The sequence below is a fragment of the Periplaneta americana genome, chromosome 6, assembly GCF_040183065.1.
Source record: "Periplaneta americana isolate PAMFEO1 chromosome 6, P.americana_PAMFEO1_priV1, whole genome shotgun sequence".
Taxonomy (NCBI): domain Eukaryota; kingdom Metazoa; phylum Arthropoda; class Insecta; order Blattodea; family Blattidae; genus Periplaneta; species Periplaneta americana.
Genome location: NC_091122.1, coordinates 2,561,303 through 2,572,500, shown reverse-complemented (window position 1 = coordinate 2,572,500; position 11,198 = coordinate 2,561,303). Strand labels below are relative to the sequence as shown.

General features: G+C 36.0%; 1 protein-coding gene across 2 annotated transcripts in view; it reads right to left on the bottom strand.

The window, feature by feature from the left end:
* Positions 1-11,198, bottom strand: part of goe (gone early) — a 102,864-nt gene that overhangs the window by 39,726 nt on the left and 51,940 nt on the right. For both annotated transcript variants that reach the window (XM_069827309.1, XM_069827310.1), the window contains exons 2-3: positions 8,293-8,431; positions 5,673-5,980 (exon numbers count right to left, since the gene is read on the bottom strand). In XM_069827309.1, coding sequence (XP_069683410.1) covers positions 5,673-5,980; positions 8,293-8,431 — 447 coding nt within the window. The remainder of the gene's footprint in view (positions 1-5,672; positions 5,981-8,292; positions 8,432-11,198) is intronic.

Here is an 11,198-nt window from a genome sequence, read left to right as displayed (position 1 = left end):
TGAACAACTATGGTACAAATTAAATACTTGAGATAATAACAAAATGAAGAACATAGATTACAATGATTAATTTACAAGAATTAATACTATAAAATTTTATGGAAAAGAGTTGATTCTTACAAAAGTATTACCAATTTGTGTATAAGGATTATGCACATAATATTAGCAAAGACATTGCCATGTTCTAATACTTCTATACATTGAATGGATCGAAATTGCCTACATGTAAGTTAGCATGTTTAATACATCTGGAGACCGGCGAGGAAGATTTAGAATTTCTAATAATAATAATAATAATAATAATAATAATAATAATAATAATAATAATAATAATAATGATAATAATAATAATTTATTTTGCAAACAACATAGTCTTTTATTATTTCTTCTATAATTGCAATACAATTTGGGGGTACGAAGATAAAATAAAATATATTTTTGGGATACGCTAGCAAGAAAGATTGAATACCGTACCACTGGAAGTTAACCGGAAGTTAACAAAATGTAAATACCTAAGTATAACATTTAGCAGCGATCTCGGCTGGGGGGAACACATTACTGACACAGTGGGAAAGGCATGGAGGGCGTTACACTTTGTGGTGAGGGTACTAAGGAAAGGCTCTGATAAATCCAAAGAGATTGCATATAAATCACTAGTACAGTACGTCCAGTAATGGAATATGGTGCTGCATGTTGGGATCCTTACAGATTAGAACATATTAAGACACTGGAAAAGATTAAAAAACGGGCTCTCAAGTGTTGTCGTAATAATTTACCATTAAAATGGGACACACTCACGGACCGGAGAACGCGAATTCGATTATGTGCAACGTTCAAAACATACAGAGGTGAGCCTGCCTGGATAGAAATAAAAAATAGGTTGCAGCCGCCAAATTACTCTTCAAGGAACGACCACTCATATAAATTGAGGGAAAGAAGACAGAGGACGGACACTGGAAAGTTTTCTTTTCTCAATCGTACTATCAGGGACTGGAATGCTTTACCTGCAGACTTACTAAAGGCTTTACCAACAACCAAAAATTTATTTAAAATAGACTTAAGGACTTTACTAATAGACGGTAGTATATTATACACACTAGTTAAAGGGTGTAATTGATATCTTGTTATTTGAAGTGTTCCATCAGCGAGGAAGTGTGTTGTGTCAGTGAAGTGTGTAGTGTCAGTGAAGTCTATTGTGTAAGTGAAGTGTGTTGGTGTCAGTGAAGTGGCTGTGCAAAGTATTTGAACAGTGAAATGGTTAGAAGTGTTAGTGAAATCAGGTAGAATCAGTGCAGTGAGTGAGTTGACAGCGAAATAAGTGTAGTGCCGAAAGGTACTTGTGCAGGTATGAACTGTCAGACTCGTGGGTCTTAGTTCGAGCTTAGGGTTAAGATGCAAATTAGATTTACTTTAAATGTTATTTTAAGTGACCATGCTTAATTTAATTTAGGATGCTCCTTGTTATTATTATTATTATTATTATTATTATTATTATTAATTATTGTTTTTTATTGGTTGTGTTTATTATTAATTGTCATTGTTGAGTGTAATTTGTTACCACTGCCACCGGGTATATACCCATTTGCAGTGTGAATAAATACATCCTACATACATACATACATACTGATGTAAAGGATTAGTACGGATACATTAACGTAGGAGGAATAAACGAAAATCCCTCGTAAGGAATACTGCTATATAGTGATGAAAACATAGCTCCTCATTTCTCACGTTATTCTTAACTGATTGCCTGTAACAACGGAATTTCATTCTATACACAACGGATGCAATCCTGCAAGCTGTGTTATATGCTGATAACATTATAATATGTAGTTATCTACCGGAAATGCATATAGATTAGGACAACCGAAGTTTATTTCTGGTGGAAGAAGTCAATGTTGCAGACCTTACAGGTAGAGCGTGGTGTGGCCTGTAATGCGAGTTGACTTCGTCTTCCTGGATAACAGTTTGAAAATTCGTTTGAAGGTGTCACAGCACCACAAACACCCAATATTCAATAAAGAACGTTTGTCTTACATCTCGATAAAGCTGAATTTTGACAATGAACAAGCATGGCTGGTGAATCCCCTAATGTTTAGCTTAGGCCTATTTCATCACTCCTAACTGGCAGTGGCGTATTGTATTGTAATGTATTGTATTGCATTGCATTGCATTGTATTGTATTGTATTGTAATGTATTGTATTGTATTGTATTGTATTGTATTGCATTGTATTGTATTGCATTGTATTGTATTGTATTGTAATGTATTGTATTGTATTGTATTGTATTTTTTAACATTCCATGGTATTCATACATGCTTACAGCTAGAATATGGAACAAGTCAAAAAACTTAATACTATTATAAAGTCTTAATTGATAGTCACAGTCTAGATGAAATATATACAGACAAGGTTTACAATATAGTCTACTAGTACAACACAAAGTTTTAGTATCAATTTCATGAAGTGTTATTGAATGTCATGAATTCACCTACAGAATGGAAGGCGTGAGAAATTAGGTACTTCTTTAATTTGGCCCTAAATAATCTTATGTTTTGAGTTTCATTTTTTATATCGATAGGGAGGCTATTAAAAATTTTTACTGCCATATAACGCACTCCTTTTTGATAGCACGATAGACTTGCCGATGGAGTATGAAAGTCATTTTTTTGACGTGTATTTATGCTATGAACTGTTGAATTAGTTACAAAGTTTTCACGATTACATACGAGAAAGACTATTAATGAAAAGATATACTGACAAGCCGTGGGCAAAAAAACCAGGAGGGTGGAATTTTCCTTCAAACTATAGGTGAGTGTTATCATATTTAATGACTGAAGAGAAGCTGTTAATGTAGGCTACTACAGTTTACCTTACTATTTCCTTTTACGGTATGTCTTAATTTTGAAATGCATTTAATATTAAAACTTACATGTTATGAAGAATATCACGATCATTTTTAAATGTCGGATTGATTATTGTATTATATGAGCAATAAGAATAGGCACCTAGATATTGGAGTCTATGCTTTTTAAGATAAATCCTTTTGTATTGCATGCCTTAGCTCAAAGGTCAGGATACGCCACTGCTAACTGGTAGTTATGTTATCCTCCACGCATCAGCTGTTACGTGTCCAGAGAGAAGGAATGAGGGAAAGAGCTATAGAACCACCACAAGAAAGCGGTATGGTTGGTAAAATCCCATCCTCTCAAACCAGGTTTGTAAAGCATCTTCGTTACCAAAGGAGTTCCCTTGAAGATTGTTGGATAGAGAATTGAAAATGTGAAAATCCGAGTACGCAAGATTGGAATAATATGGGAGATGTGGAATCACCTCCCAACCAAGCTCCTGGACAGCTGCTTTCGTCATAATAGCGGAGTGCGGGCGTGCATTATCGTATTACAGCAGCACTTGATGCAGTCTTCCGGTTGTTTTTCTTCAATTGCGGCCGCAAGGCGTCTGAGTTGTTGGCAACATGTCAGCAGTTATGGTCACATTCCTGGGGAGCAATTCGTAGTTCCACGATGCCTTCTTTATCCCATCACTTTTGTAAGGGGTGTTATGTGTTGAAACGACAGAACAATTTTCTCGCAGTGTTTTCTTCTATGGCATTCTACCCGTACACGGCACAAAAGTTTCGAGCCGCCTCCGCTGCCTTTGCTCCTCTATTTAACTCCTCTTTCACAATAGCCCTGCCAAAAATCTGGAATTCTGCTAGCATCAGGGATTGTCGAAATAAAATTGAATTCAAACGCAAACTTACTAGGCACTTGGTCAGTAATTGAGACTCGTTCAGACATGGCTTCCCTTATTCTAGCACAAAATATTTCAATATTCGGTAATTTCATCACTTACTTACTTACTTTTAAGGAACCCAGAGGTTCATTGCCGCCCTCACATAAGCCCACCATCCTGAGCAAGATTAATCCATTCTCTATCATCAAATCCCACCTCCCTCAAATCCATTTTAATATTATCTTCCCATCTACGTCTCGACCTCCCCAAAAGTCTTTTTCCCTGTGGCTTCCCAACTAACACTCTATATGCATGTCTGGATTCGCTCATGCGTGCTACATACCTTGCCCGTCTCAAATGTCTGGATTTAATGTTTCTAATTATGTCAGGTGAAGAATACAATGCTTGCAGTTCTGTGTTGTGTAACTTTCTCCATTCTCCTGTAACTTCATCCCTCTTAGCCCCAAATATTTTCCTAAAGAATTTCATCACTATATAATTTTATTATTCCAGACTTAATTTATACTTGAAAAGTTAAAAAAAAAATCGTTCTTTGTTCTTAACTTCTACAATAAATTGTCTAGCCTTTATTAATCAAGTAATCTTTTTGTACTTCGATTTTTATTGTAAACTAGCCGTACCCGTGCGCTCCGCTGCACCCGTTAGAAATAAATATAAAGTAATTACATAATTAAAATAGGACATTTGATCCAGGGAACATTTGTGTTTGATATAAGGATAAATCGTTTATTATGTTACTTAATTTAAATTGAATTAAAAAAATTAAAATGCGATCATTTTGATCCAGAGACACTCATTTGGTCATAAAAATTATTTTAGGAAATACAGGAAACGAATGTACAGAATAGCCTATCAAGTTTTCTGTGTATAAGAAGCTATTTTAATCTTACCTGTCCTCGATTCACTCAGAAGTTACTGTAATAACATTATAGCATTATGTCCATCTAGAGACACTACACTTTCCAATGGTGAATTAATAATTAATTATACAAATCGGTTAATTTAGCTTCCGATATTACTTCATATACAAACACAGAAACATTATCTGTAGGCTATCTTTCATAGCTTTCGATTGTTGCTGTCCAAGGCCCCTTATAGACGAAGTCATTTGTTTTTTAATTCATTACACGGCCTTAGATGGCAGTTATTTTAATTTTTTTAAACTCATTTATCTCATTAAATATCAGTCCTATTAAAATTTTTCAAAGAATAAAACTTATCGGAAATGATGTTTAAAGAAATGTTTATTATGTAACATTTTTCATAAAAATCAATAATAAGCGAGATATGTCGATTTATTTAATTCAGGGCCCCTTATAACCCCCCTTTTAAATAATGTATTTTGAATGCCATATAGCCTATAATCTAAGTTACAACGAACTTAATTTATATTCCAATTTTCATCGAAATCCGTTCAGCCATTATCGCGTGAAAAGGTAACAAACATACAGACAGACAGACATAGAAACAAAAATTTCAAAAAGCGATTTTCGGTTTCAGGGTGGTTAATTATATATGTTAGGACCAATTATTTTTGGAAAATCGAAAATTACCAGAAAAATTTCGGCTACAGATTTATTATTAGTATAGATGTATTCTTCGTATTATAGTTGTACCATAATCCCGTGGTAGAGAGGAATAGAAGGCCTCATGGCCTTATCTCTACCGGTTAAATAAATAACTAAATACGTACTAAATAATAGAAATAGCATGAAATTTCTTAAAATCCGCAAAATTCAAGACGTATTTACAAGCACAACACTTCAAAAAACAAATGACAAATGATAAACAATCTCCTAGCAACACAGTGTTGTGATGACGTACAAAAACGCTACGAATTTATGCATCAGCCTAATAAAACAAAATAAAGTAGAAGAATGTAAAATAACAGAACAATGTGCATGGGCTGGATGTACCTGGATGATGGACTGCGCGGGGTTCCTGGGATCGGGCACCACGCCGACCCTGAAGAAGGGCGCCACGCCGTACAGGGCCTGCAGCTTCTGCAGCGCCAGCCGATAGTCCCAGGAGTGGATGGAGAACTCCCGCAGCACGTGCCAGCCGCCCATCTGGCTGATGATCTTGCGCAGAGGCAGCTTGTTGTCGGAGTCCACGGTGTCCAGCGCCATGCAGGACTCGTAGAGGCGCGCCAGCTTCCACTCCACAGTGCTGTCCTCCGTGGGATGCGGCAGCGTAGTCACGAGGCTGCGGATCGACTCCCGATCTGACAAGACACCAACTTCTGTCGTGAATGCCTCTTTAAAACCGCTCCCCTAGCGAAACCTCATGCCACGATTTTTAGTCATTTGTTTCGTTCACTGGTGCTGAACCAATGGACCGGAACAAATTAAGGGTCCAGGGGAAAAACGTCTTAAGTCCAATATTATCAATTTTTTGTTTTGGATGTCATATAATACCTCAGGCAATAGCGATTCCAGTGGTTTATTTGTATAGAGTAAAAACTTGATTAAGCCAGAAATATTTGAAAAATGATAACTCAGAGACAATTGAATGTAATGGACCTTGAAACTTTAAACTTGCTCTCCTGTAAAAACTGTAAAATGTGACTTAGCACGTTCTTCCCCTAGACCCTTCAAATGGTAATGATGGCGTTGTGTAGCGAAAGATCTAAGGTTTGTTATGCACCAGTCCGTACTTCCCTTCTACAGCTACAGCAACATATAAACAGGCATGGAAATCCTACATAACTATACTACCGAGAAACCAGAAAAGTTAACACATTAGATCCGTATGAAATGTACGAGTACAGACACACAAAAACACATCCACAACACACAACTAAATTTCAGAACATACACGCTATTTGACTCCACACTACCAAACACAAACGTACCCCACAGCAAAACAAATGAAGAAACCGGAAGAAGCAAGGACCTCAATAGTTCTGAAGATGGCTGACACAAAGCTGAAACTAATGAACTAGGTGATTTACAACTCAGTTTTTATTTTAACACATGGAAATGGTTATTATCACTATATTCCTAAGTGATGAGGCGTGTTAAAAGTGTGTAACCAAGATGTATACTATTTTTATATTATAATGCACATGTTTTATTTGCTATATGCCTGTAAGACAATGTATGTATACTCAATTTTTGTAATTGCTTAAGAGGACACTCCACTAAAAATAACGACTCTTTTCCTAATCATTTCTTTTCAACCAAATTTTGAACTCCAAAATGTTTTTGGATTTTTATTTTTTCTATTATTTTTAGAAATACTTTCAAACCCAAGTTTTTAGTAGAAGATCCCAATTTTTAAGGCACATTCACAATGAAAATTAAACATAACCGTAACATAAACACAGAAGTTTGCGCCCAGGCTACCAAATGGGATCATTCACAATGATTCACATAAACATTGACATAAACATTACCGTAAGACGTTAACATGAAAGTTTGCAAACTCCAAACTACAAGCTTATGCTTACGTCATCTGCAAACAGAACACAATCGTGGAGCGCTGAAGTATAGGACAGAATATGAGGAAATGGCGTCGTTGTTATGTTTCCATGGTTACCAAGTATGTTTGCTGTTATGTTTATGTTCCCATCGTGAATGATGGTATGACTTCTTGATTTTACCGTAACGTTTATATTCTTAAGTTAACACTTACGTTATGTTTAATTTTCAATGTGAATGAGCCTTTAGGCTTCTTTTTTTTTTTTTTTTTTTTTTTGGTTGCATTCACAAGACAAAGACAAACATTTCTATGCATTCATTTTATGAAATATCTCATTTATTCACTTTCAAAATTTTGTTTGAAATTTTTAAAATGTTATTTCTCCTATAATTCACGAAAAAATATTAATAAAATAAAGTAGCAGCATTTCTCACAAAATAAATACATACAAACATGCAGCTACCCCATAAATACTTTCATCCAGATTGATTAATATCTGGCATAAAAAAGTTGGTGTTGAATCAAGAAAAATAAACTTACGAAAAAATGGATTTTAAGTAAAATGAATATTTATGTAAATTAAAATTCTCGTCCGCTACATTCATGTAGTAACTTCAGAGAGCCAACTTTAGAACTAAACATTACTAGATTTGTAATCAGAAATTTGTAAAAAGAATTCTTTGATGAAAAAAATAATTTTGACAGCTCTTTAAATGTTGCACCCCCTTACATCCTTAATTTAAAAAAAAAAATATTTATAATCAGATTTAAAATCTATTTGGGGTATGAAAATATACATTCTAAAGAAGTTAAATAGCCAATAATTGTTTTTGGAAAATTCTCATAATTTTCATTGGAGTCGCCCCTTAATAATTGCAATGTAAATTATTGAAGTATCGAACTTACTGCTTTTTGACGATGTTGTATCAACTTTAGTATCATTGGAATCTTGTGACAAGATGAAACCAAGGATTCGCTATGTGATTACGTGACATTCGCTTTACATTGGTGAAAACCTCGGAAAAATATTCAACCAGATAATTTGCCCAAAGGATTTGAACCCAGGCACGAATCCCGCCCGTCAAGCCTTGCACATTGCGGTGCTGAACTCACTTCGGAAGGCCATCTCCTCCTCCTGGTTCCATTTGCTGCGCGTTTCAGGAGGCAATGTGTGGGCCGTGAGCCACCCTCCACAAGCGTAGTTCCAGAAGTCCTCACAAGGGGCAGCACTCCTGTTCATCTTGGGCAGCATCTGCAAGAACGGAATTAGTGAAGTTGACAAATAAGTAGGTACTGCCAGCTACAGTCCGGGTCAGCTTACATACCCCTAGGGTTAAACCTAACCGTTTTTCCCCCATTACTAAATATTGTAGTGGATTAAAAAATGGTTCAATTCTATTGCTATAACATTGTTTAATAAGTTACCACAAAAGGCGCATGATGCAAGTTATATAGGGGAGAGTCGGGTAGTATCGGACATCGGGTAATATCGGACAGTGAGTTTCTTTCATCTACCACACGATGATAGTACCTGATTGACATGGTTACGTTTCTGAGATGTCGCATAGAGAAACGTAACCATGTCATTCAGGTACTACCATATGGTGGTAGATGAAAGAAACGCACTGTCCGATATTACCCGATGTCCGATACTAACCGACTCTCCCCTATACAATTTAAATCTGTTCTGTATAACTGGTTAATCAACCACCCATTCTAAAGTATTAGTGAATTTTTTGACTCCAATGTAAATATTTTATAAATTTATAAGCTGCATTGCTTTGTTATTACGATTATTATTAGTATTGGTTATTGTTGTTATTATTATTACCAGTATTGTATTTCATTTGTATTGTTGTATTCATCTGTTTTTATATTTTATGTCAAATATTATCTCTTGTAATTTAATGTATTACGTCTATTGCAACAAACTGTTGCTCATGACATTAATAAACGATTGATTGATTGATTGACATGGCATTGTCATTATACTCTCTTTGGTTATATCTGGTATTAGTTGGCAACACTGGAGAGACGACCAAATTAGCATTTCATGAACTACTGATCCTCACGATAAACTTGGAAGTTGGAAAACACTGTGGCTATAAAGAGAGTTGCACCTGAGCCTGTGAGGGTATGCAACTCCACACACTGCATCGGCGATCGCGATACACAGTGCACTATTATAGTCTATAGTCTGATTCCCAACACCGGCGGCGCGGCGACCTCTTGTGTTCTGTTATCAATCGCTTTACAGTTTCTTTACAGTAAATAATACCATCATTATAATCTCCTATTCACGAGCATAAGGAAGGGAGACCTGGATTTTGGGATCACATCTACGAAACTACGGATGTGTACAGTAACTTCACATCGTAGGATAGTTCAACTCAATCAGCACACGCTAATGAAAGGTCCAACGTTTTGAGCAGGTTCAATCTTGTATAGGGAGGTCGTCAGACTTACATAATAAAAATTATCACGAATTTTCTCCTAGCAACCATTACCATTCAAACAAAATGTATCTTAGTGATTTTTTTATTGGGTTATTTTACGACGCTGTATCAACATCTAGGTTATTTAGCGTCTGAATGAAATGTAGGTGATAATGCCGGTGAAATGAGTCCGGGGTCCAGCACCGAAAGTTATCCAGCATTTGCTCGTATTGGGTTGAGGGAAAACCCCGGAAAAAACTTCAATCAGGTAACTTGCACCGACCGGGATTCGAACCCGGGCCACCTGGTTTCGCGGCCAGACGCGCTGACCGTTACTCCACAGGTGTGGACATCTTAGTGAATCTGAACATTAAAACAATAAGCATCAATTAAAGTGGGGTAGCATAATTTGGCTTTGACTGGATATCAAATATTGATTAGCAAAATAGCAAACCCGCGTAATGCCGGGTATTGTAAGCTAATTTTCTACTCGTACAACAGAGGCAGTGACGTACGCAAAATTTTGTCAAGGGGCGTCATTATTAAAATTGTTTACAATTTACATTATTGGTATTCTAAATTTTGTGTATTATTATATTATGGCATATTTACTTACTTACTTACTTACTTACTTACTTACTTACTTTTAAGGAACCCGGAGGTTCATTGTCGCCCTCACATAAGCCCGCCATCGGTCCCTATCCTGAGCAAGATTAATCCATTCTCTATCATCATATCCCACCTCCCTCAAATCCATTTTAATATTATCTTCCCATCTACGCCTCGGCCTCCCCAAAGGTCTTTTTTCCCTCCGGCCTCCCAACTAACACTCTATATGCATTTCTGGATTCGCCCATACGTGCTACATGCCCTGCCCATATCAAACGTCTGGATTTAATGTTACTAGTTATGTCAGGTGAAGAATACAATGCGTGCAGTTCTGTGTTGTGTAACTTTCTCTATTCTCCTGTAACTTCATTCCTCTTAGCCCCAAAAAATTTTCAACAACCGGTAATATAACTGTTTTATAAATTCTAACTTTCAGATTTTTTGACAGCTGACTGGATGATAAAAGCTTCTCAACCGAATAATAACACGCATTTCCCATATTTATTCTGTGTTTAATTTCCTCCCGAGTAGCATTTATATTTGTTACTGTTGCTCCAAGATATTTGAATTTTTCCACCTCTTCGAAGGACAAATCTCCAATTTTTATGTTTCCATTTCGTACAATATTCTGGTCACGAGACATAATCATATACTTTGTTATGGCATATTTATTAATATTATTATATATTACATAAAAATATGAACTGTGAAATTCACGAAACGTTTAACGAACGTTTCACAATAAAGTCAGAAATCAAACTAACGAACCAATGAATAGACACCGCTCTTAAAATGAGTTTAAAGTCGACAATGCACAATATTTAACCTCTGCACAGCAGAACTGTCAAAACAACCTTATCAATATATTTCACAAGTCAAATTCCATGCTGTGTCGGCTTCATTTTATCACAAGGTCTGTACTAGGCGGCAGGTCTCTCTACAATAAAGATAGCATTGTTATAATTCGAACGTGCT